Below are 25,802 nucleotides of genomic sequence, written 5' to 3'. Positions count from 1 at the left end.
ATCTGAATTATTAGCTGACAAATCAGCTGATTTTTTTTAACAGTACATAAACAAAGAATCTAAGTTTTTTACTATTTATCCCATATTTTTCAAGTGAGATTACAAGTTATTTTCAAAAATGCCCCTTTGGACATCAACTTTTAGTTTCAACAGATTTTCTATCAGTCGATGATAACTTGCCTGAGAAAGCGCCTGATGAGATCTCACTTAAGAATTTGAAAAATTTATTTGATCTCTAAAAATTGAAATTAAACTCTTTTTAAAATATGCTTGTTGAAGTACCATCTATATGGTAACACCAACGAAGGTGACCGTTACTACTGTAAATTAAAAATTTTTTTTAATACGAATACTTTGAAGAAATCTCAGCTGAAATCTAAAGTGAGTTTTTGGCATGAGATAGTCACCTAAGATCTCACTTGATAGCTGTAGACAGGGTGATCACCAAAATGAGTCCCAGTATCTGAATAGTAACGCCAGAACAGGGGAATCAAATATTTTTTTCTTGGATTCTTAGAAAGCAAAATTTTTAAATTTGAATTTTTAATATAAAATACTAAAATTAATTCTATACTGAAATTATTAGTTACTTTATAAGTATAATCAAAATTAACAGCGAAGGTGTAAATATACTTTTTCAAAAGGAAAATTATCTACATGCACAAATTCTGTGTCTACGGTGAGACTGCATAATCATAAAAGATTGTGATCATCCTGTCAGTGAGCATGAAATAAGCCCTATTGTATTGAAAACTGATTTTGATTATTATTATGATCATTATCAAATGGTGATGGATCAGTTATTTATAAATTGTTAGTACTTGCTCATGTATGTCAAAGGCTACTTGAAAGAATTTTCACATCATGTAGTGTTGTATTGTATTTATAAAATATCAGTGCAGTACCTCATGTATGTAACTAATTTCAATATTCTACAAAATAATACAAAGCCCTGTAAATTCAATACTTTATGTTTCGAACACAACATCAATCACTTACGTTATATTTATTTAATAAGTGATGCAGCAACACTAGTTTAAAGGAAGCATATATATATAGATGGTGCTGTACTTAAATTGTTGCTGAGTGAATAGTAGTAAAACTATATAATGAAACCTACATATTTTACCAAAATATTTAAATGAAATAAGGGGTTCACATACACGTGGGTAATGTATCATTGTATCAAACCCTCGCTTTGTAATAAGCTAATCATCCCGTTTTATTTTCCCAACTCATTAGTGCCTAGAACTGCTCATTTCTCATTAACTTGACAGACTGCATTTATAAGTATATGTTGGTTACAGTCTATACTTCCAAAGCTACCGAACCGTCATCAATTTATGGATAGTCTGCTGGTGGAATGAGTATTCATCGTTTAGTCTCGTTTGCCTGTTGCACTAGGTGTAATCCGCAATCGCCGCCAGCCAGTTAAGACTTACTTTTACACCAAAGATCACAACACAAACACCAAATACTAGTCAAGAACTACCTACATAAGAAAAATATACAAAGCTCTGGCTAAACAATTTAATACTTAACGTTCTCAATGCAACATAATAATCTGATACTTATCAAACAATTGTTAGCATTTCAGTTAATAAAAATAACTTGCTCATTGAATACTGACAAGCTCTACATGTAAATGATTAATCCTAAAAGATCATGATGATACCTAAAGATAAACACGAACTTTATGACATTACACATTCTCAGTAGTGCATGAAGTAAATGTCCAGTAATAATTTAGTATGAAAACTTTTATAAATAACTGTAGAAGAATAAAAAAGTAACAGAGGTTAACTTACACACAGATGTATGAAACGAAATAAAATGCTTCTATTCTTTTGTTAAGACAGACAATTTTTTTTAATAATCAAGCATAACAAAAGTTAATTAACAGAAAATCAATTGCTTAGTTGCACTAAATGCGATTAACTGGTAAAACAAATCTTCAGCAACATGACGGGTTGTATCACATGCATTGCATATGTATTACATATGTGATACATATGTGTTACATGTAAATGTGATGGAGACCCATCCCTGCCCTAGAGCCGTTTAATCACTTATAAACCAGCCGCAACTATTGAAATAGATACAAAATAAATAATTAACGATGTTTGTGCTGTTTGCGGCAAGTTTACAATTTATCTATTACCCGAAAGTGTAAATATAAGGGAGGTCAATATTGGTGTAAAACATACATTGCAAACTTGCCGCAAGTAGCACAAACATCGTTAATTATTTATTTTGTATCTATTTCAATAGTTGCGGCTGGTTTATAAGTGATTAAACGGCTCTAGGGCTAAGCTGCCTAAAGCTCTCCATCAGAATTTCAGAAGCAATTTTTGGCCAAAAAAATCACTACCGCTAGATGGCGCTGATCCAAATGATTATTACTATACTTTACTAATACTAGAGCCATTCAATCATTTATAAACCAGCCGCAACTAATTTGATAAATACAAAATAAAAAGTAAACATTGTTTGCACTATTGGCGGCAAGTTTACAATTTATCTTTCATCCGAAAGTATAAATATATAGGAAGTCAATATTCGTATAAAAAATGCATTGTAAACTTGCCGCAAACAGCACAAACAATGTTATCTTTTTTTTTTGTATTTACTAAATTAGTTGCGGCTGGTTTATAATTGATCAAATGGCTCTACTACAAGTAGTAATAATCATTTGGATCAGCGCCATCTAGCGGTAGTGATTTTTTTGGCCAAAAATTGCTTCTGAAATTCTGATGGAGAGCTTTAGGCAGCTTAGCCCTAGAGCCGTTTAATCACTTATAAACCAGCCGCAACTATTAAAATAGATACAAAATAAATAATTAACGATGTTTGTGCTATTTGCGGCAAGTTTACAATGCATTTTTTATACGAATATTGACTTCCTATATATTTATACTTTCGGATGAAAGATAAATTGTAAACTTGCCGCCAATAGTGCAAACAATGTTTACTTTTTATTTTGTATTTATCAATTTAGTTGCGGCTGGTTTATAAATGATTAAATGGCTCTAGTATTAGTATAGTATAGTAATAATCATTTGATCAGCGCCATCTAGCGGTAGTGATTTTTTTGGCCAAAAATTGCTTCTGAAATTCTGATGGAGAGCTTTAGGCAGCTTAGCCCTAGAGCCGTTTAATCACTTATAAACCAGCCGCAACTTTTGAAATAGATACAAAATAAATAATTAACGATGTTTGTGCTACTTGCGGCAAGTTTGCAATGTATGTTTTACACCAATATTGACCTCTCTTATATTTACACTTTCGGGTAATAGATAAATTGTAAACTTGCCGCAAACAGCACAAACATCGTTAATTATTTATTTTGTATCTATTTTAATAGTTGCGGCTGGTTTATAAGTGATTAAACGGCTCTAGGGCTAAGCTGCCTAAAGCTCTCCATCAGAATTTCAGAAGCAATTTTTGGCCAAAAAAATCACTACCGCTAGATGGCGCTGATCCAAATGATTATTACTACTTGTAGTAGAGCCATTTGATCAATTATAAACCAGCCGCAACTAATTTAGTAAATACAAAAAAAAAAGATAACATTGTTTGTGCTGTTTGCGGCAAGTTTACAATGCATTTTTTATACGAATATTGACTTCCTATATATTTATACTTTCGGATGAAAGATAAATTGTAAACTTGCCGCCAATAGTGCAAACAATGTTTACTTTTTATTTTGTATTTATCAAATTAGTTGCGGCTGGTTTATAAATGATTGAATGGCTCTAGTATTAGTAAAGTATAGTAATAATCATTTGGATCAGCGCCATCTAGCGGTAGTGATTTTTTTGGCCAAAAATTGCTTCTGAAATTCTGATGGAGAGCTTTAGGCAGCTTAGCCCTAGAGCCGTTTAATCACTTATAAACCAGCCGCAACTATTGAAATAGATACAAAATAAATAATTAACGATGTTTGTGCTACTTGCGGCAAGTTTGCAATGTATGTTTTACACCAATATTGACCTCCCTTATATTTACACTTTCGGGTAATAGATAAATTGTAAACTTGCCGCAAACAGCACAAACATCGTTAATTATTTATTTTGTATCTATTTCAATAGTTGCGGCTGGTTTATAAGTGATTAAACGGCTCTAGGGCTAAGCTGCCTAAAGCTCTCCATCAGAATTTTAGAAGCAATTTTTGGCCAAAAAAATCACTACCGCTAGATGGCGCTGATCAAATGATTATTACTATACTATACTAATACTAGAGCCATTTAATCATTTATAAACCAGCCGCAACTAAATTGATAAATACAAAATAAAAAGTAAACATTGTTTGCACTATTGGCGGCAAGTTTACAATTTATCTTTCATCCGAAAGTATAAATATATAGGAAGTCAATATTCGTATAAAAAATGCATTGTAAACTTGCCGCAAATAGCACAAACAATGTTATCTTTTTTTTTTGTATTTACTAAATTAGTTGCGGCTGGTTTATAATTGATCAAATGGCTCTACTACAAGTAGTAATAATCATTTGGATCAGCGCCATCTAGCGGTAGTGATTTTTTTGGCCAAAAATTGCTTCTGAAATTCTGATGGAGAGCTTTAGGCAGCTTAGCCCTAGAGCCGTTTAATTACTTATAAACCAGCCGCAACTAATTTTATAGATAGAAGATAAAAAGTTAATGTTGTTTGTGCTGTTTGCGGCAAGTTTACAATTTACCTTTTATCTGAAAGTCTACCTTTAAAAGTATAGATATTCTACTTATATGTTTAAATAACTCTTCGTTTCCTTCACTTCAAGATTACACATATTGTGACATTAAGCTGGAAAAATTCTGCTGAGAGAAAATATTTACGTAAAATATATATAAATTTACAGGTTATACATGCTCCGAATTTTATTTTACATTGCTATAATCTCGTAACCTCTAAGTAATATAGGAACAACTTCCGTTTTTTCTTTTGTACCGCGCGCTAATGCCACTGCACTTATACTTGAACCGAGTATTAACGGTTAAATGAGTAAAAGTTTTTATTTATTAATGATTTAGTCTGAATTATAATGGACGAAACTTGTAGTATTGATGATTACACAATAAAATTAGATGATTTAACAGGCAAACAATTAAGTGTTCATCTCTTCAGCAATGTGCAAAATATCAAGGAAATTCACGAAAAACTTATGCGTAAGGAATTGGCATGTTGCATCATTAAAGCGCAATTAGTTTTGGATCCTTTTCAAATTGCTGTGGCTGCAAATAAAGCTGCTCTGAATGAAAAGTACAAACAACTGATTACAAGAACTTTGTACACAGAAGTTATATATTGTTTATCAACTTCGAAAAATATATCACAGTCTTTGACTACGTTTGGAATCTCTAATGAAGTTAAAGACATTGTGGTTGTGCAGATTTATGATACTAGTGAAAAAAAAGCTCTAGAGAAGCTTATTGACAGTGTCAAAGGTCAAAGAGTGCCCGTGTCCAAACTGCCCGAGTTTTCTAATGTTGATTTAATCAAAAAGACTTACAAAATTGACAATGAAGAGTTAAAGGTATCTAGCTTGTTAGATTCTGTAGTTAGTAGAATAAGTGATAAAATTTCAAAGTGAATATGTTTATAGCTGATACTAATATAAGTTGAAAAGGTGTTTCATCAATAAAAAACGTGTCAAATTGAAAATTTTTTTATTTGCTTCCATTGTTACCTACATGTTCATAGTATTATTAAATTACATTGGAAGGTCGCATTAACCTTGCATTTTGTGATATCCCACTTTTGTATGAGATGCCTTTCTTTTCCTCTCATATCACAGTTTTAATTTTTCCTTCAAGTAGTGCTATTGTATTTTATTTTCATAAAAATTGCAATAAGAACGTTGAGTGGCTAGTTACAATAATCAGTCATTATTGAATGCATTCCTCTAGGCTGCTTTATGATCTCTTTAAACGTCTTGATTTCAATTTATTAAAAAATTTACATTGGCATTCTAAAATAAATTTTGTTTTATAAGATTTTATCACACCAAATGTTTTAGGTATATTTTTTTGCTGCGATCTGCACAATAATTACATCGGTAATCTACATATATCGCAAATATCAATTTCTGCTCGATTGAGGAAAGTACAGTGTGAACAAGTCCAACTACTGCCGGCAGTTCCTATGCCCACTGATCCAGTACTTGAAGAACGTGGTAAGTTGTTTTCAAAAGTTGCGTGTCTATTTGAGGGTCCAGATTGTGATGTTGCTGATATAAGTTGTTCAACAGTTGCCCAATGCTCAGACCGAGCCCATTCATCAGCTTTTTGACGGTCACCAGTACGAATAGCTTCCAATAATGCAGCCATATGATTCTAAAATGTAACAATATAAAATTATAACTTTCAAGAATACTACTAAAGCAAATAAAAATTTACCTTTAAAGGGAGCATATCCATGCAAGCAATAAATAATAGCAGATGAAAATCTGACACAGCTTCAAGGAACTGATCAGGATTAAATTGCTGCATATAAGTGCACAAGGAACTGAACTCTTGGAATTGACCATCTATCAACCTGCACAAAAATTGAAGTGATGTTATCAATGATTAGTACTTTTGTAAATCATTGATTAAATTTTGATAATTTACCTGTTTTCTACAGGAAAGGGTGTAATATTGTCTTTAGCGTAGAACGTGAACAATGGCGTTATAGGTGTGGATGTTGGGACATCAACAAGTAAGTACTCAACTGGTAATGGTCTGGCCAATCTTGAGACTTCATTGCCGTAGGTATCTTTTTCCTGAAACAGAAGTGGATTGTGAATTATGCAAAACAATCATAACAAAATGTTCAATTAAATCCAATTATATATATTTTAATGAGCTTTTAAAACTCTTTAGACATAAACAACTAATTAATCCAATGTTACTTCGTGCGTCCTAACTTTTGTGTATTAAAGAATATAAATCAGCGAATCTTATTGTAAAATAACCTAAACGTAAGACAAATTTTGAGCAAGTTATAAATGTACTTAGGATAAACAAAATCACGAGTTTATTCTAGCCATCCTGCACCTTGAGGCGCAACCATGCATGTAGTAAGTATTAAGTGCATCATCAGCATCCTGATATGCACCATATTGCCCTTATGGACATCGATAGATAGGTATTACAATGAGGAATTTGAATTTTGCGCGAATCATTGCTATAGTTTTGCACACGCTTTAACGCCCCCTACCGACTAAAAATGAACCAACTGAAAATGTATTTTGGTGGGAAGTGGAAAATTGACTAACAGCATTTTATTTATTGTAGTCTAGTTTGCAAACGAATGTTGTACACATTAATACAACAGATATAGTTCAGTGTCGAGTGACGTTTAACGAAGACGTAGCAGAGGCAAAAAGAGAAAAGTTGAAGAGATCCGGCCTGGTTGCGGCTTGCGATAGCTCACGTGAGCAAGTATAGTATAGTATAGTATAGTATAGGAGAAAGAGAAACGCCATTGCCCATTAGCAAGCGTGTTGCGGGTACTGCGGGTGCGGGGGAAAACGAAGAGCTCGACAGTCGGCAACTCTGCACGTCTCCCCAAGCTTCTGTGTATCCCAAGTCCCAAGTATCCCAACTAACATTTGCAGGTATATATTTGGGATTTACATTTGAATAAGAGAGCTATAGTTAATCTCTCTTTTTTCCTTATGTTCCTGGTTGTTGTATAGCGCTGCCCATTGCAATTTTGCAATCAAGTGTTTTGCACGGTGGAGGAGAAGTTGGACCCTCCTTCCCCACCCCGCCCGGACTCCGATCACGGACAAGTTACATATACGCAAAGTGACTTGCATGCGGCGGCAAGCTGTAACATCGGTGGTGAAGAGAGGTGAAGTGCGAGACGGGTGCGTGACTTTCGTTGCTGATCTGATCAGTGTGTGTACTGTGTGCTTAATAAGCGCATACAACTACGCTACGTGCGCCCGTCCGGCTGAAACTCCGAACCGTCTTAATTGCGTCCTATAGTGCTGGTTTTCTGGGTAATACTCAAACCCAACGAGCAAAGAAGAGTATACTTACACCTACTCGTACTTATATCTACGACGGGCAAACTTCAAGGGAACAACCGGGAAAAAAACAATACTACACTCTCATTTGTAAGCAGCGGCGGCAGTTGTGCATTTCTCTCTTGGTCTGCAGTGCGCAGAGCAGTTGTGTGTAGTGCAGTGTTCTTCTACTGTTCCGATCGTACGAACGAGGGAAGGAAAATAACAGAGCGGTGGTGGTGCTCTGGTGGTGTACGGTGCGCGTCGAGTGCCGTCGCCGCAGCTCGCCATGCCAGTAGCAGTGGTTAGTGTTATTGATTGTTGTTGATGATGATAGTTTATCCTGTTTGAATGCGTTCGTCGTCTGTATACTCTTTCAACTTCACACTCCATGGTTCGCGCGTCATTTTGCACGTATTCGGCAAGGAAATTCACGAGGTGAAGGAGGCGGTCGTCGTGTACACATGCACATAAATATATGTATAAACGGGCGTTGGTGTGCGTAGGAACGAGTATAGATGTGTCGCGCGAACGCGCGAGCTGCAGTAAACGGAAAAAATAAAAAAAAGCTAGTTTACTTGGAAGCAAGGGATTAAAAGGTGGCAAAGGTCAAAGCATCTCTTTCCCCCGAAAAAGTGATTTTGGTGCTTTATTGGCTGTTTCTAGTGAACTTTCACTAAGTTCGTTCTCTCCTTGATCCAGACCCCTGGGTTTGTTTATTCTTGTTCAGCTTTTCGTTTTACCTTGAAAACCCTTAACATCGGACTGCGATGAGGTCGTTTTATTTATTTATTTACGTTTTTGTACATCAAAATGCAGTCGGCATAAACATGTTCTCCTTTCAACTCTATCTTTGTAAGTTTGCAGACAGAATGCTAATGTCAAGCATACTGTCAGATACATTATTCGCCCGCGAGTATTTTGACCGTCAAAAACGAATGATTTCAATTTTTCACAAGGAATATTTTTTTAGAGAACCCAGTCGCTGGTTTTGGCTTTTATAAGATGTAGAAACGCATGAATTTTGTAAAAAGTAGGTTAGCGTCTTCCACTTGTGATTCACGAGTGTGGATTTTCAATAAAAATTGAGGTGTTTATACAGGAATATTTTGACTAGACAAGCGATTATAATTTAATTGATCAGCCAGTATTGTAACCCATTATCAGTCACTTATCAAATTTTAATCGATTAATCACATTTATGGATACAGTTATACTATTGATACTAATACCTAATGAGGAACAGAGAGTTTGCTGCTAAACAATATTTATGACATAGCAATAACTTTAAGAGACATCTTTGAATACGTGGTATAAGTCTTGTATGTACAAACGTATAAATTATAAAATAATACTAATCAAAGTTTTATATAAAAAAGGGGGCTTGTGTAAAGTAAAGAAAAATCCTAAAGGGTCATTTAAAAGTCTGAAAGTTGGTGAAGATTGAAATGAAGTTTCCCACTACCTTGTAAAAAGAGCGTCAAGCCCCCTTGTCGGTAATAAACATAAATGATTTCTAATAACATGGCAATTTATGGTAAAAAAATATACGAGTAATTACATTTGAAGAGTCAATCTTGACACGCTTGCAACAGTCCTTTTATTCATTCAGACGTGAGCCCGCGCACCCATAGAGATCGTAACCATCGTGAGTAAACCGTCACAAATGACCGTCACGCCGACGTGGTGTGGTGGTGTACGCGCCGTATTTATATAGGTATAGTTGAACGCGCGGGTTGGAGAAAGATAGCGTACAAACGGAGCACACGGAGTCACGAAGTAGAGAGCGCGAGCGCGCTTCGGAGAGAAAGAAAAGTGCGAACGAACAAGCGGACGGACGGAGAGAGGAAGGAAAGCTTACTCGCGGCTCCCAACTCCCGACCCGACCAACAGTTGTCGCGAGGACTGTGGTGCAGAGTAGCGGGTTGGGGACGCGGCGCGCGCCGACGACGACGACGTTCGAGAGGTAGAGTGTGCTGTGCAGGGTCGTGTGTGGTGAACAACATTATGTGTGTGCGTGTTAGAGAAAGGCAGAAATATTGATGTGTGGTAGTAGCATCAAGTATGAATCTACGTGTATGTGTACTTAGGTTGAACTTCCAACACGTCATTTAGCGGCTGCCAAAGCAGTTGCTGCAGCATCATCGCCAGAGTGTTCGGTGTATACCCCTCTACCTTGGGTTGTGCAGCAACGTATAGGAGAGGCATCTTCCCGAGTCTCTTTCTCAGAAACGCGGGCCAGCACTCTGCTCTCTTTCTCTCACGGTTTTCTATCTCTTTCTGTCTCTTGGGTTTACATGCTCCGAGAAGAGAGAGCAGAGAGCCCGTCCATTCCAAGGCCACAACATTGTCAGTAAATCGTTGCGAGAGGACCGAGTTCAGCACGACTAGCACAGCTGTAGTTTTTTCTTTTTCCTTTTTAACAACACACTTTCGTACCGTGAGCTGTTGTTGCTGTACTTTCTGACCGATGGCTGGAGCAAGAGCCGCGAACGCGTGAAGAAACGTCGCCGAGTATACTTATAAGCAGCAATAGCCAGCAGTGCAGGGCGCGCGCGCGCTCTGCTCATGCGGACTGTACTCTCGCCGTGTCGACGACGAGCGGTGTTACACCATGTACACGAAGGAGAAAGAGCCGATGCTTGCGGTAAAAAATCTTCTCGCGGTAGATACTTACTTTTTTTTTTTTTTTTTTTCTTTTTCAATCAATGCGCAAGAGAGCTGCTGCTCGGTCGTTCAGTCTTTCGAATATCATTTATATTCTCATAAAAAGCATATTACACCATCGTACGTGTACGCGCGTGAGTGTTTAGCATCAGAGTACCGAGTTGGAGGGGAAAACAGCAGCCGCCACCGCTGCTGGTGGTGCTCCAAATGTGCGTGTGTTTTGTGTACAAGGATACGCGCGCGTGTATTATTTTTATTTATCTATGCCTATAGCTATGTACGTGCGTTCGTGTGTGAAACGCGTGTAGGATTCGCAAGCCTTCCCGCGCGTACTTTCAAGTCTGCATACTTTTTTTTCTTCTTCCTCCAACGAAAAATACTATAACCGAGCTATACCCACACTCTGCTCGTGGCGCTGTTGAAGCGAGACGGATGCTGATTGTGTTAAAATGTTACGTGTGTACGTTGTACTTATAAAACAGCAATAGCCGCCGGAGTAAAGAGGCGATGCTGATAAGAGCACAGCGACGTACACACGTACACATTGTTATCGAATGTGTGTGAATCCATTCATACATATATATTTACAGCAACGCGACGGCATCAGCGAGAGTATGTCCACGAATCGGGACACGCTATTATCGGTTTTCGCTTCGCGATGATCGGACGGCAGCCGGTAGAGCGTTAAAGTGTTATGTGCTCGTTTTTTTACTACAGATCCAAAACACACATGGTCCAATACATGTACGATGTTGCACCTGCGATCCTCACCCTCGATTTACAACACTTCTCCCGTTTCTCCCTTTTTTCTTGTGTTTCTCCGGTTTACAGTGTACGTGTACACATACATGCGCAAGAAGAGAAAAAGAACCAGAGGAGAGAGAGAAAGCAGTAGGAGCAGCACACATCGATTTTTTATCTTTCTTTCGCAGTGCCGGCATTCTCTTTCGTGTCTCTGTACCATACGTGTGTGTGTGTGGATGCGACGCTGAAGAAAGCTAATATTATAATATTAAAGACAAAGAACACCGAGAGAAAGAGGAGAACCAGAGAGAACAGTGCGTTTTGGTGCACATACCGTGTAGCGCAGTAAATCGGCAAAGCCGTGCAATTTTGGCGGGATTCCCCGGCGCATGCGTCTGCTCCGAAACTCTCATTTCTCTCCCTCATCGGTTGCACATTTTTGTCTCTTCTCTCTCTCTGCATTGTTGTGTATACTCTCAAAATGTCATCCCCTAGTCCATATGTGTACATAAAATCGTTATTATTCCTTACGCTATTTTGGGTACCTTATTTCTGAGTTCTCTGAGGAGAATCCGCATAGCACTAGGCTGGTTCCTTTACAAAACTGCACAAAAAGTGCATACAGTCTCTTGTCAACGCAATTCATGCTCCGTTATTTTGGAGCACGGAAGACTCCGAAATTCAAGCGTTTTACTCTTAAGAACGTCACCTCGTGCGTGCATCCCCGCGCCGTATTATGATTATGTATATATGTGTTTGCCCAACAACAACGTTGCAGCACTGTTGAAGCAGTTAGCGACACGACATAGGAGAGGGGCTTGATGAAAGAAAGATGAAGGGAAAAAAAAAAACGAAAGAAATTATGAAATTAGCGTGTTCCGAAATCTTTGCTGGCCAGTTACTTGTTAACTGTTCCCTCCACCGTACCTTTCAACTTGCACAAGCGACAACGTCTTTTCGCTCTCGTTCGGCTTCTGAACGTTCGTATAACACGCGCACGTGAACGCTTTCTTTCTCCCCCTTCTCTCCGTATTTTTCCCGGCGATTGATTATTTCGCGCTTGACAGTGAGTACGTGTAAGAAAGAGTTGTGTTGGTTGCTTTTTTTTTTTTTTTTTTTCCCAATTTTCTTTATGACGCAGCGTTTTTCTACAAAGAAAGATTTGAACATACGTATAGCGCTTTTTTGACACATTCAGAAGAAAAATTTGTGTTATTTGTGAATAATTACAATATTTATCACACTAGGTGTTGACTCAAATGTTTCACGTCAAATTACAGGCATGAAATGGAATCTACGTATTCAATAAACTACTGAATCATCAGAGATGCGCTGTATATGTTTTTCCCAACAATAAAAGAAAACAAGAAAAAATCATTGACTAATAAAGTATTTGTCTTTGTTGTTTTTTTTTTTTTTTTTTTTTCTTTCTCTCAACATGTCAACTACAGATGCTGGATCCAAACGTTTTGACGGACCTAGAGGAGCTGACGCTTTGCAGCTTCTGCAAACAAAAGTACAATGATACAGATCAGTGTCCGAAGTACCTCAGCTGCAAGCATTACTTTTGTCTGCGCTGCATCGAGACGAACCTATTGAAGGGCCGCGAGCTCTTCTGCGCTCACTGTTGGAAGAGAACAGAGCTGGGAGACCAGGGACCCGATGCCTTGCCGACTTACACGTCTCTCCTAACGTTAGCCAATAATTTCTCGCACCTCAAAATTAATCAGAACAATGTCGTCGTACCCCCCAAGCCCAACGATAAAGAGAGAAAGGTAAAGCCAATGAACGATACTTCTTCCATACTTTTATTTTTTTTTTTTTTTTACAAACACTACTTTGACGACAACAGCATTTAATCGAAACTATTTGCCAAGTATGCCTATTGCGGCTAATTGGCGACTGGTAATCGTGTGACGAAATACGAATATTTCATTACTTTATCCATATTACGCGGTATGTCGAGCTAATGAAATAATCTGTATTCTAAACTTTATGTAAATTACCGAATAAATTACCATCTACGAGTATTGTCGTTCAAACCAGTCGTTTCGTAATATTTTCAATACACGCTTGAATACAAAAATCGACAAAACAACGTTGTCAAATAAGCGCGGTAAAATAAAAAAATAAAAAATTAAGACGAACCAAGTCTCGATCGGATCTGATGCAGGGCATTTTCTACCTGATTACACAATTTTCTCTAATTTCATATGCAAGAATGCACATATACGCACACACTCATGCAATACGTAAGAGGGGAGTAGCGAAAAAAAAAACTTGTCACATAGTTAGGTGTAATGCTACAAGTGCCGAAGCCATACTTTGCTCGAGTGAGAGAAAGAGAGCGCACAGTCTTTCGTGCGAAGGCAATGAGATTACGCGCTGTTTAAGGTCAGCAGGACTTTTGCCCTCTCTTTCTCTCCCTCGGTTCGCGGTAAACGAAGTTTTTCGCACAATAAAGGATACTTATAAGCGCATCGAAGCTGGATTGTACTTTTAAATGGTACATATTATATCGTTTTCCCGTGTATTTGTGTTTGCAGAGCGAGAATTGCCATACCCACGGAATGCCACTCGCGCTTTGGTGCGGGACTTGTTGCACCGCGCTGTGTCGGGCGTGCGCGACGCCGCAGGAGCATCCCGGACACCAGATCAAATCACAGACTGATGCCAAAGAACAACTCATGTCAGATGTGAGTATACCATAGTTATTTTCAATTCTTTTAAATGCCTCTGTCTGGCTACAAGAGGATTACAACAAAGTAAACCCATTAGTTCTGCCGTAAGAACAAATGGGGATTACGTGAAACGTTGACAGCGCGGAAACGCTGAGTGCTTGAGTTGTGATGATTTAATTGTTTTTTCTTTTTTTCTCTGTCTCGTTTGTCCAGGTTCAATCAGAATTAGTGTCAATGGGTAAGCTGTCGGCGGAGATCCAGCGGTTGGCGATACAGCAGCGCGAGTTTCTCATAAAGGTCCTCGAGGCATGCGTGACCCTGAAGACCCACGTTGAGACTGACCTGCAGAACGGCTGGAGCCACATTCCGGAGGTGACGGACGCGCGTGAGACCTTCGGCAAAGCGAAAACCTCCCTCCAAATGTCCGATGGCCCGAGCGACATTTACAGCCTACACACCGAGCTCATCGTCGAGAAGCAGAGGCTACACACCAAGTACCAAGAAATGATGCTGCAGTGCCAGCTCGACGACCTGATCGGCAACTCTGGCGTCGTATTCGATTTCGCGCTGCTCAAACAAGCCGTAGCGGGCATCCATTCAGGCGAGCCCATCGTCGCGCAGCAACCGGGTAACGGTGGCCGGCTGCCCAATCACCTCGCTGCCTCGCAGAATCCCATCCTTTTCCTCGCTAACTATTGCATGTCCCAGCTGTACTCGAGGCACGTCGTTAGCAAACAACAGCTCCAGAACGGTTCAATCGAGTACCACATGCCGGCCCAGGTGGCCACGGTTCACGTAGCTCCGGCGGCACCGGTTCCGCCGCCCCAGCCCCCTCAGCCACCTCAGCCACAGCAGCAGCCCCAGCAGCAACCTCCGCCGCAGCAGCAGCAATTGCTGATTCCTCCGGGCTCTCCCTCCGTCGTGAAGCCGAGTGTGGTAGTTGCGCCGCCGCCAAATGCCATACTCCAGCAGAACGCGACGGGCTTCCTGAGCGCAGCCGAGGCCGCGGCTGCGGCAGCAGCGAACGCTGCCGGGAACGCAGGCCTCGTGCAAGTCCAGCAGGCGCCGGCGAACCTGCGTGGCCCCTCTAATTCGTACCCGTTGTACTACTTCAACATCGAGGTGAACGGCTCACCGCACGGTCGTATCGTCATCGAAGTGCGGCCTGACGTTGCGCCCAAGATGGTGAAGAACTTTAGCATGCTGGCCACGGGCGAGATCGGGGTGGGTTACAAGGGCTGCACAATTTTCCAGTGTTGGGAGGGTGAGAGCGTGATCACGGGGGACTTTGAGCTGAACAATGGTCGAGGAGGAAGGAGCATTTTCGAGGATGGCTATTTCATGCCTGACGATACCAAGTTTCCCGCAGTGAGGGGTGCCGTAGGCATGAGACGCACCCAGAAGCGCCACGACAACCTCGGCATGGTCGGCTCGCAGTTCCGTATTATCCTGCAAGAGATGCGCGGCTTCACTGGTATTTTCGGCCACGTGGTGGAGGGCCTCGATCTCGTTGAAAAGATCTCGACCTTCGGCGATCAAACCGGCAAACCCACCAAGACCATCCTCATCACCAAGTGTGGCAAACTGTAACGAATGCCCGCAGATGACGCCTTCTTCTCCCCCAGCGACTAATGTACGGGGCAAGTCGTTCGTGCTCCATCTTCTTTTTCGTCCCCCCCCCTGCTACTCTATTAGCTACGATATTTTCCCCTTTTTTTCGTACGGGAAACCACGATCAATACACGATTGCACATAAACGTTTGTACACGAGGCGATTTTTTTTTTATGAAGATGATTTTTTGCGATTGCGATACCGATATAACGACTATGATGATGGTGGTGATGATGATGATGATGATGATGATGATATAGTGATATACTGATGATAATGACGATGACGACGACGACGAACGATAACCATGATGATGATGATATTGGTGATAATTAAGATGATTTAAAAAATGATGTTTTTCCCTAAAATTATTATAACTATGTGTAATCATCGCGCGCTGTATTTGTCAAATTATAATAATAGTGATTATTATTATTGTCGATTGGGAGAAAGTCCATTTTTTTGTCGATAAATAGGGGAAACCTTCATATTATTAACGTCCGCGGGTACTTGAACGTTTAGAGTCTCTGTTAAAGAGGTTGCTAAAAAAAATTATTTTTAAAACGTGAACGAGTTTAACAAAAAATAAAAAATATGATGATAAATATTGAGAGATATCGGAAAAATCGGCGATTATGCGGAAACGTAATTATTGAGAAAATGATAATAGATGACAAATATCGATATTTTCCTAACGAAAGCGAGTCGAGCTATCTATTGAAAAATATTAAACAAATACACAAACGTAAGCGCATATATTAAACGCATATACATACACTTATAAAGTGTTGAAAATAAAGATGGGAAACAAAACTTCTTGTCTGAACTCGCGAGCGACGCGATAGATTTTTTGAACCGATGCATATACACGTACCTCAGATTGATGCGACTCCTATAGTTAGCAAAATTAAATACAGTAATGAAAATTGTTTTAGCAGATGATGACGCGACGATTAAGAGATAAATAATAATAATAAAAAAAAAAAAAAAAAATTCATAAAAAATAAAAGCTAAGCATTAAGCTCTGAAGTTTATTTTCGCTATGGTATGTATATATTGGAATTATATACACGCGTATATATACACGTAATAGTTGAAATGTAACTTGATCAAGTTAAGAAGCGAGTAAAAAAGAATATTAAAATAATATTAAAAATCGAATGTGGTGCAGACATAAGTACCTTTTGTCACTTTAGTGATGACACTTTGTAAATGCTTCTTGATGTTACGGAAACAACATCACAGAACATCGATATAAACAAAAATTTCGTAAATCTTTATTTCCGTCTTTGAAATAGGTCGTAAAAACTCGCAATTATACGAATAAATTTTTTTTCATGCAATATGTGTAATGAATGCGTTCATGATTATTAACGCATATACTCGATTTACTTTTTTTTATTTCGCAATTTAATTTAAGAATTTCCTTATTCTTTGTTACGTGTAATAATTTTTCGTTTGTATTTACTTATAAATCGTAAATGGAAAAATAAAACGAAGTTGAAATGATGAAAAAGTAAAAAAATTGTGTATTTATACTGTTAAAAACATATATGACTATGATCAAATTCAAAGTGACGAAAGCACATTTTGTCTGATATGGTACTTGTAATGTTTCAAAACATATGTGTAAAAAAAAAAAAAAAAAAAAAAAAACGCTATCCATAGAAGTTACTTGTTAGCCACGATATTTGCAGAATGTGGGGAATTTATTAAGAATTATTAAGAAAGAAAAATTACTGTTGTAAATGAAGTAACAAAAAATATATATACACGGGGGAACGATCAACAGCACACGCGTATATATACAAATATATACACATATATCATACATATATTTTTAGACAGGACTTGTATGTTTTTTGGCCGAAGAATGCAACCGCGTGTGGCTCAGCGTAGAGTCCGAGGAGTTAAAAGAAAAAAAAAAAAAAATGAAAAAAAAGTAAAGAAGCTCGTGTATCCTTCCAGAGGCAAGACGTGGATTGAGAGACACCGCCAAGGGAGCACATACAAAACAAATATTGTATATTAAATGTGATCATCGCGCAGCGAAATAGTGCGTTAATACTTAGGTAGACGAAGAATACGAGCATTATACTCGACGAACATTGTATTTAGAGGAAAAAAAAAATAAACAACTGAAAAACACGATGTATGTACCCTACCGATCAAGCTCTCGATCTACTTTTGCTCTCCAATTTACACTAGCGAGCCTTCAGCGTTATTAAAACCGCGTATATAAAGTTGATTAAATGAAAATAAATATATAAAATAAAATGAAAAAAAAAAAAAAAAAAAAAAAAAGATAAACGATAAACGCGACGACGGTAAATAAATACAAGTTTTGTGGATCTCATAACGCGAATGATCGAGAAAAAAAGAGAAAGGCTACGTATTTGTATGTGATGAGAAAATTTTGCCAGTAAATAATTGTCGTGAGCAAAAGTTAGGCCTAAACGATGTAACGTAACAAGTTGAAATATCGAAAATACAAAACGAAAGAAAATATACCTGTACGACGTCCGCGTTTTTTTCTCCCCAGCAAATGAATATTAAATCGATGATCTTTTTAGATGATTTTGAAAAGACAAATAAAATTAATTGAACGACAAACAAATATATCGTCGTGTGTCTTATTTAGGGTGCATGTTCTTTTACGCGAGTGTGTCCAGGAGTTCTAATGTAGAATATTTTTAGGTGTGAGCGACGTAAAAACATAGGTACACGTATGTATACACAAAGGAGATCTACGTGAGATATATATTTATATCTCGATAACGCGCGAAGCCTCTCCTTGTCTTTGTAGTTGAATAGAAAAAAGCGTTTTGTGGGAATGATGATGACGATAACGATTTTTTATAATTTTTTTTTTGGGAATTAAGATTAATCACTTACACGGGCAAGGGATTGTAATGAAAAAATTTTTTTTCTCACCTTTGGGAATGTTAAAATAAAATGTTGAGAAAAAAAAAAGTGTATTGAATGATAATTATAATCATAATAATATTAAAAATAATGCAGACGCACGTGTACTAAGTCTGTGTATTTAACGGAATCATTCCTCGATGCTGTATATCGAAATAAATATAATATACTACGACTATCTAATGCGTAATGTGCTAATCATTTGTAAAATCTTCGTGAAAACCCATCGTTGCTGTACAATTACCACGAAACATGGTTTGAAAAGAAAAAAGATTTAAAACAATATTGTACAAGTATAAAAAAGATACGTGTGGAAAAGAAATCGAAAGCGTTAATGAAAACTATATAATAATAAAAAAAAGTAAAGATTTGAGGAATATGAAAAAAAAAAGTTTTGCCACAACACATGTTTGCCACGTTTTAGGGTGACAATTATTCAAACAATGAGAGAGATAAAGCAAGACAGATACTACTGCTGCACTAAAACTAACTGCTGCGTTTCCGCAGAACAAGCGTTCGAACGATTGTAAACTATTTAAGCGATAAAAAAAGAAAAAAAAAAAAAAAAAAAAAAATTAAATAACAGCGCGAGCCACCTTAAATTGAGAAGAGCATACACGTACTCGTAAGCACGTAATAGCGTCCAGAGAGGTGAAATTGTCGTCGGAATAAGAAACGACCCTTCCGAGCGATCGTGAAAGACACGCCAGCCGAGTCTCTCTTTCACGATAAATATACAAATAAAAAAAAAGAAAGAGAGAGAGAAACGTAACTTTTTTCGTCGTGTTTTTTTTTTCGAATAAAAAAAATGAATACACTCGTAAATGAAAAGGAGAGCTAGTACTGTGTCAGCCACTGTCCGATAGAGAAAATCGATCGCGTTTTCCCGTGCAACATTCCGTAAGATAGTCTTCCAATAAAATCTAAGTTTGAAAAAATGTTATGAAAATGATAAGAGAGAAACAATACATCACAAGTTTTGCCCAATAGCAGTACTTACGCGCGCCTGAAGACGTTACTTTCACGATCGCGAATTCGAAAAATAAAATGAACATACGAAGGTGAATTTTTGTAAAGCGAGAGTTTGAAAGTTAATACGCATCTTTAAGGTGGCTCCGTGTTTTTGTAAACGTGAAAAAAACTTTATCGATATGTACAAGCATATTCTCGTCGAGATTAGCCGTAGGTAAAATTACAAAAAAAATAAGAGAAAAGAAAAATACAGATCGTCACGAGATAATGCCTTTCACGAAGAAGAAAACCTCATTTCGATGTTGAACTTGAAAGTTTTAACGCTGTTAATTGTGTATCTGTGTATCGCGCGCGCGCTTTACGACCGTACGATCGACGCACGGCTATTACGGAAAAAAATTGTGTCGAATGTAATAAACAAATTAAATAATTAAGTAACAATAAAAAAATAAAGGAAAGAAAAATAGATGGTTACTAAAAACGACCGAGTGGAAGAGAGTTGAAGAATGAAACGATTGGGTGTTTGTCGCGTTAGTCTCAACGATACTTACTTGTACAAGAGGCGCATGGATATGTAGTATGTATGACATGAATTAAAAGCGAAAAATAACGAAAGATAGTATGAGAAAATTTTTGACAAGCTTTGTTCGGACGATAATTCGTTTCTCTTTTTGATTTTTTCGGTTTTCGTAATGCAAATACACAAAGTAAAAAAAAAAAAAAAAAAAAAAAAATTTGAAAAGAACGACGAAATCTATATATATTGTAACTGCGTACGAAGTTGTATTTAAAAACAAACTGACGATTATAAATATATACTATGCAAAAAAATATAAATAACCACGAGAGTTTCTTTATCACAGAGAAAAAAAGTAAAACAAAATAGTTGAAAAAATAAGCGAAACTCCGATAAAGGAGATATACCGGAAGTATAAGCCACCTGTATATATATTTTTATGAAGTTAACGAGGCAAAAACGCATAGCTTGTAATAAAATAAACAAATGTGACGCAAATTTCGAAACCGTTTTTTCCCCTCTTACCGAAAAATCGTACACACACATACACACACACACACAAGTGTACAAGCGCAAAATAACCAATTCGTGTTTTGAATGGATTGTATATTTAAGTATACAATATATTGTACACACAAACACACCAAAACGAAGCGAAAAAACTGCAAAAAGCTTTATTGTAGACTGTTCTTCTTTTTTCGTTGTAACGAATGACACAAAAAACAAACTTGTTTAATTTTTTTTTACTCTTTAACGAAATGCAAGAGCGATATATTCAAAGGTCTTACATGTTATGTTCTTTTTGTTCCTGACCTAACCGATTTTTGGGTCTACTCCCTGGGCTACAACGCGTGAACGCCTGTGGAGCGCACATGTTTGGTTCGGAATAGTTGTATAATTGCGATTATCAAGTGTACGCTCGTTACCCAAGTTAATGTACTTTTAGATTGTCGATTTTCAGTTATGAATTTATTTCTTCGTGCAAACAATAATTGTCTTGTTTTTTCAATCCTCATCCTAACTCTAGACTTAAGATTTTTTTTCAAAGAGCACTGCTTCGAATTTGCTCAAAGTTACATTAAAACAAGAAAATATTTATCAAAAAAATTGTATTTTTCGGCACTGTGAAATATATAGGATAGTATTTTTCTGTTAAAATAACTTTTAAAGCACTACTCAATTAAAAAGCTAATATTTTAATAATTTTTTTATAAATAAATCGAAAATTTAACATATACCATTTACTTTTTTGCAATCGTTGAAAAATACTACATTACTATTCTCATTTCTCAGTTTATAAATGCCGAAAAATGTATATACATAACATAAAAGTCTTACCTTGTAATAGACATCTGGAACGTATTGCTTATCAGTTGATTCAATGACGTAGCCCAACTCAGGAATATCTTTCGTTGGCACTAAACAACCATCTCTGACTAGCGCCATACACTGGCTGGTTACTTGATATCCTTCCATATGTACTTGGTTTTTATTGTCACCTTAAAAAATTTAGTATTAAAGAAATTTGTTGTGAAATCATAGTGACAGGCATAAGTTGAAAACAAGATGTAAACTTACCAGTGACACAAATCGTGACTGCCTTTGATCCAAAGAAACCTTTTTGTGAAAAGCGGCAAGGGTTGGGAAGTTTATTTTGTATATGACCAGCCATAATACATTCTTGTGCAGACAAAAAATGACTTTCAATATTTCTCACATGCTTGACCTGAAACAGAATAATTAATCGTTACGAGTTCAAGTTAAAAAGCAGATACAAGCAGATGAAACTCACTGTGCCTTTCTTGATGTCATCAGCAATTAAGTCAGTAAAAATCCATCCAACTTTTTTCAAATTCAAAGATTGAGCTAATTCATCTATGAGAGCTTCTTTCTCATCAGGCAAAAGAACAATAGAGTCCTTTGTACTTTCCTAAGGGTAAGCAATCATTTTCATAATACTTCCAATTTTTACGATCCTGATTGTTTATGACTTTAATGTTAATTTACCTGTGGTGGCTCATATATTGCAGCAACTACGGCTCTTATGCCTAAAGGTACATCAGGATGTATCTCATATCTTCCATATAAGTAACCAATCCGCTGATGTCCAGTTATACGCCAGTAGTTTAAAAACCGCTCGACTAAATTAGCGTTTTCAAACATGACATTATCCACATGTCGGTACGATTGACGATTTAGAGTAATAGCATTAGGCTGACATTTGCTGCATATGCCTTTAGGCCATGGTGGATGATCCTTGCAGCCGCTTTTTATACGACAGCTTATATCTTCTAATTGTAAAAATTTTCCTCTATAAGCAAAAGTTTATTTTATTTAATCAACAAGTTAAAACGTTTTTTGTACAATGATATTTCAAGTTCTCATACCTATCTACACCAGTTGTGAGTTTCCTCAGATACGAGTGAAAAGACATATGCTTAATATTTTGTTCCTTAAGGTATGATTCATCAAAAGGTTCCAATGGTGAACAATGAACACAGCATGCATTTGATCCATGCCGACAGCTGAAATATTTGCATGGATTATAATATGTGTGCATATATATATTTAAAACTTCAACATTAAAATGATTAATAAGCCTACTATTTATCATCTTTTTTCCTTAAAATCTTGCCATCTAGTTTCCAAAGTTGCTGATCAACATCATCTTCAGTTGCAGTGGAGAGAAATTTCATAGAGCTGTTGATGGTTTGTTGACCTTGAGATGATTTACTTATACTTGGACTAATATCCATTGGTTCTGTAATCAAACAGTAAAATATCATTTTTTTTAAGTATAATTTATTTTAGTACAATAAGAAAACTATATCTAGAATAATCAAACATTTAATGTCTATATTTATCATCATGAGTTGGCAAAAATTTTATGGAGCAAATAGTCAGGTTAAAACTTTGTGAGTGTGATTCCTTCAGAAAAAAATAACTATAATAATAACAAACAATCCTCTACAACAAAATTGAGTTAACTAAGACAAATGTCCATAAAATTTTTCCGTTCATAATTTGTAGGTTACAATAGTTATTTATTTACCACATACCTGAGGACATATCATTGGAGGCACTGCTGGTTCCTGGAACATCCCAAAGCACTGCACCATTAATTGGTGTCAAATACAACATATCTCCATGTTTCAGTCCCACTGCTTGGATAGTTTTACTTCTTGAAGATGTAATTTCTTCTTTTTGATTACGTTGTTTATAAAGGCCAAAGCCAAAAGTTCGTAAATCAAATGCACTATAGATCTGCAAAAACCATGTAAGCATTTTAGGTAATTTCTCAAAATTATTTTGAGACGTAATTGTTAGATTATTCAATTATATTCTCGAAAGTCATCAAAGATACTTTTCATTAAAAGAATATGAATGATCTTTAGAGATATAATTTAATTGATAAATAGTTAAAAGCAATGATTCGCAAGTTGTGGTGACTACAAATAATAAATTGCATAAATAACCTCTATAAAATAAAACTTTACAAGTCTAACTCTCAAATGCAACTAAACTATGGTTGATTGGAAAAATTAATTGAGTTATTAACAACTATTAAGAAACTGTTGATGACATTAAACTGTTCAAGAATAAAAAATTATATTTTGTACATTGAAAAACTTTATAACTTTCTAAATGCTAGAAAAAAAGTAGCCTGTTACTCTGTTAAATTTAAATTTTGAAATAAAGCCTAGTATAGCTTCATGTATAATTTACAATCAAGAACTAAGTACTTCATCAGCCTGTCACTGCATCAACAACATTGTTTACAAAATTTTTTCTATTCCTCATAATAATAAATATGATGAACAAAAAAAAATTCAAAGCAGGAACGATAGCAGCAATCGTTCAGCTCATGAAAAAATTCAGTGAACATAGAGAAAACTGCTATAAAAAATAAAAAAAAGGTATAAATAACAAAACGTTGACTCATACCTTTTCAAAAAGCTGGCTAACAGAGTCAGAAGGATACACCTCGATGCGCTTGGTGCCCTCCGCGGATTGAACACGGAGTATCTGCGAACAATCCTTCTGATTAGCACTCATCCTCGCATCCCTTGATAAGCACAATGATATAAATATATTCCTCTTTTTACTCTCGCGAAAAAAGTCAACTCCGAAACAAAAAGAGCACACACGCACACACACGGCCCGAAAAGTATACGTGCGTTATGTGCCTATCTATATATGTGCGCGATTGCGATTATTGCGAACCACCGTCCAAAACAAAGTGAACACTGAACAGAACAGGGAACAGAACAACAGTGAGTAAGTAGGTAGTGAAGTGAACGTGTAAACACCACGTAAAGTATATAATATACTTATTCACTCAAAAGAAAGAAAGATATCCCTCTGTGTACACACTACACAGCTTTACAGAATCGAACACAAAAAATGTTGAGGTTAGACGGTCCAATGATATGTCAAATGACGCATGATTTTTTAAAGTTTCCAGGAGGTCTGGAAAAACGTGGCCGTCGAGATACGACGAGTTTGGAGTACCTACTACCTAATCACATGGAAAAGTTGCCAGCTGCAGTCGTGTCTGGGGGGTTAGGGGGGAGGGAGAAGGAAACGATTTGATATAACGGGCTCGAGAGGAGAAGGGGGGGAGAGGCATACACTTGTACGTATACACGTACCATGCACATACAGCAACAACAATGACAGTGACCCACTACTAAGTACTTAGTGATTTTAGGTTTCGGAGTCGCGTTTTCACCATCATAGGTAGGTAGGTATATTGTCAGGCATCACCGTTGAGATGCGAGAGCAGACTTTTACATTATTCGCTCTGCCTTATTTTGATGATTAGATTAAGTATTAGAGATATTTTTAAGATACGTGTTGAGAGAGTGCACGTAAAATGATATGGGGATCGGTTTACAAAAAACGGGACCAACTTACGTTTGACATATCGCCGGTGAGGCTCGAGCTGCATCAGCATCAGCTGTTCTTCCTTGTCACCCTCTCTCTTGTTTTGGTACTTTTTGGCCATTGATGTCACTATACTTATGCGCGTGTGTGCTGGCAACGGGACAAATGTCCAAAATGTCCCTAGTCCCAAATAACTAATTTTATTGGATACGTATAAGTACTTACCCCTCCACAGGAACAATTTTAAATTAATTTCCGCCTAGTAGAATCTCATTCATTCCAATAGAGTGGAAAATTTAATCTTTTGGACTTTTTCAATCAAATTTTGTAAAACGCTGTCCACGTTTTTATATTTTTTTAAATTACTTATCGCTTTTACGCAAATAACGCGTCAATATACAATTTTACTTTTGAGCGTAAGTTTTTGGCGCCAGCATATTTATAATATGCGTTCAGTTTGTCCGAAATTAGGGATGATTCAAATTTCACGTACTTATTAGAGCCAAGGATATTTTTATACCACGGCTAGTCACGTGTCTTTATTTGCAAGATTAAAAACGAAACACGATTGAACAGTCGTATATTGTAACTTTTTTGTACGATTGTACGAAAACTTCGAACAGAGAGCAAGGATTTCATTTTTTTTTCCATTTACTTCATCAAAATGATTAAAAAAAAAAAGTGTAATGACTTTTAAAAAATGGCCTACGTGTCAATCGTATTACATAAATGTGATGAAGTACAATCGATTGTACTTCATCACAGCATTAACCATCACTGAAGCTTAAAATACACGAGACCAA

The 25,802-nt window shown here is 37.0% G+C and overlaps 3 protein-coding genes across 10 annotated transcripts; 2 read left to right on the top strand and 1 right to left on the bottom strand.

The window, feature by feature from the left end:
- Positions 1–4,846: 4,846 nt before the first annotated feature.
- On the top strand, positions 4,847–6,846 carry LOC106637160 (EKC/KEOPS complex subunit Tprkb). 2 transcript variants are annotated; one of them, XR_016293313.1, is made up of 3 exons: positions 4,847–5,534; positions 6,018–6,173; positions 6,249–6,846. XR_016293313.1 is itself a non-coding variant. In XM_014349840.2 (1 exon), exon 1 carries the CDS (start codon positions 5,043–5,045, stop codon positions 5,589–5,591), a length of 549 nt encoding a protein of 182 aa, XP_014205326.2. In that variant the 5' UTR covers positions 4,847–5,042; the 3' UTR covers positions 5,592–5,641. The 2 variants fall into 2 exon arrangements, 1 of the variants encoding a protein (XP_014205326.2); XM_014349840.2 differs by lacking the exons at positions 6,018–6,173; positions 6,249–6,846 and having other exon boundaries at positions 4,847–5,641.
- Npl4 (nuclear protein localization 4) lies at positions 5,651–25,193 on the bottom strand. Of its 2 annotated transcripts, XM_089595825.1 has the most exons (13): positions 25,030–25,193; positions 24,058–24,138; positions 23,172–23,376; positions 22,717–22,873; positions 22,500–22,637; positions 22,120–22,423; positions 21,905–22,042; positions 21,691–21,838; positions 21,451–21,611; positions 6,610–6,761; positions 6,397–6,535; positions 6,053–6,333; positions 5,651–5,969 (listed from the first exon to the last, which is right to left on the bottom strand). In XM_089595825.1, the coding sequence occupies exons 1-13, from the start codon at positions 25,036–25,038 to the stop codon at positions 5,957–5,959; spliced, it is 1,926 nt and encodes a 641-aa protein (XP_089451951.1). In that variant the 5' UTR covers positions 25,039–25,193; the 3' UTR covers positions 5,651–5,956. The 2 variants fall into 2 exon arrangements, with proteins under 2 accessions (XP_089451951.1, XP_014205317.2); XM_014349831.2 differs by lacking the exon at positions 25,030–25,193 and having other exon boundaries at positions 24,058–24,624.
- Positions 7,276–21,090, top strand: LOC106637158 (uncharacterized). Of its 6 annotated transcripts, XM_089595827.1 has the most exons (5): positions 7,276–7,598; positions 7,680–8,298; positions 12,857–13,180; positions 13,952–14,101; positions 14,300–21,090. In XM_089595827.1, exons 2-5 carry the CDS (start codon positions 8,284–8,286, stop codon positions 15,674–15,676), a joined length of 1,866 nt encoding a protein of 621 aa, XP_089451953.1. In that variant the 5' UTR covers positions 7,276–7,598; positions 7,680–8,283; the 3' UTR covers positions 15,677–21,090. The 6 variants fall into 6 exon arrangements, with proteins under 6 accessions (XP_089451953.1, XP_014205321.2, XP_014205324.2 ...); XM_014349835.2 differs by having other exon boundaries at positions 7,276–8,298; XM_014349838.2 differs by lacking the exons at positions 7,276–7,598; positions 7,680–8,298 and adding an exon at positions 8,357–8,432.
- Positions 25,194–25,802: the final 609 nt, after the last annotated feature.

This window comes from Copidosoma floridanum, unplaced genomic scaffold, assembly GCF_036245765.1.
Source record: "Copidosoma floridanum isolate Cflo_tuat_1 unplaced genomic scaffold, Cflo_Japanese_pri ptg000029l, whole genome shotgun sequence".
Taxonomy (NCBI): Eukaryota; Metazoa; Arthropoda; class Insecta; order Hymenoptera; family Encyrtidae; genus Copidosoma; species Copidosoma floridanum.
The sequence above is the reverse complement of the archived record's forward strand: the minus strand, read 5'-3'. Positions and strand labels throughout refer to the sequence as shown.

Bases quoted from the DNA above. Each gene is read 5' to 3' on its own strand.
- LOC106637158 (XM_089595826.1), top strand. From the start codon at position 10,609: ATGTACACGAAGGAGAAAGAGCCGATGCTTGCGGTAAAAAATCTTCTC. The intron at 10,660-12,856 runs GTAGATACTTAC...TGTCAACTACAG, and splicing joins CGGTAAAAAATCTTCTCGCG to ATGCTGGATCCAAACGTTTT. The intron at 13,181-13,951 runs GTAAAGCCAATG...TTGTGTTTGCAG, and splicing joins CCAACGATAAAGAGAGAAAG to AGCGAGAATTGCCATACCCA.
- LOC106637160 (XM_014349840.2), top strand. From the start codon at position 5,043: ATGGACGAAACTTGTAGTATTGATGATTACACAATAAAATTAGATGAT.
- Npl4 (XM_014349831.2), bottom strand. From the start codon at position 24,168: ATGAGTGCTAATCAGAAGGATTGTTCGCAGATACTCCGTGTTCAATCC. The intron at 22,638-22,716 runs GTAGGCTTATTA...CAAATATTTCAG, and splicing joins AGGAAAAAAGATGATAAATA to CTGTCGGCATGGATCAAATG. The intron at 22,043-22,119 runs GTAAATTAACAT...GCTTACCCTTAG, and splicing joins CAATATATGAGCCACCACAG to GAAAGTACAAAGGACTCTAT.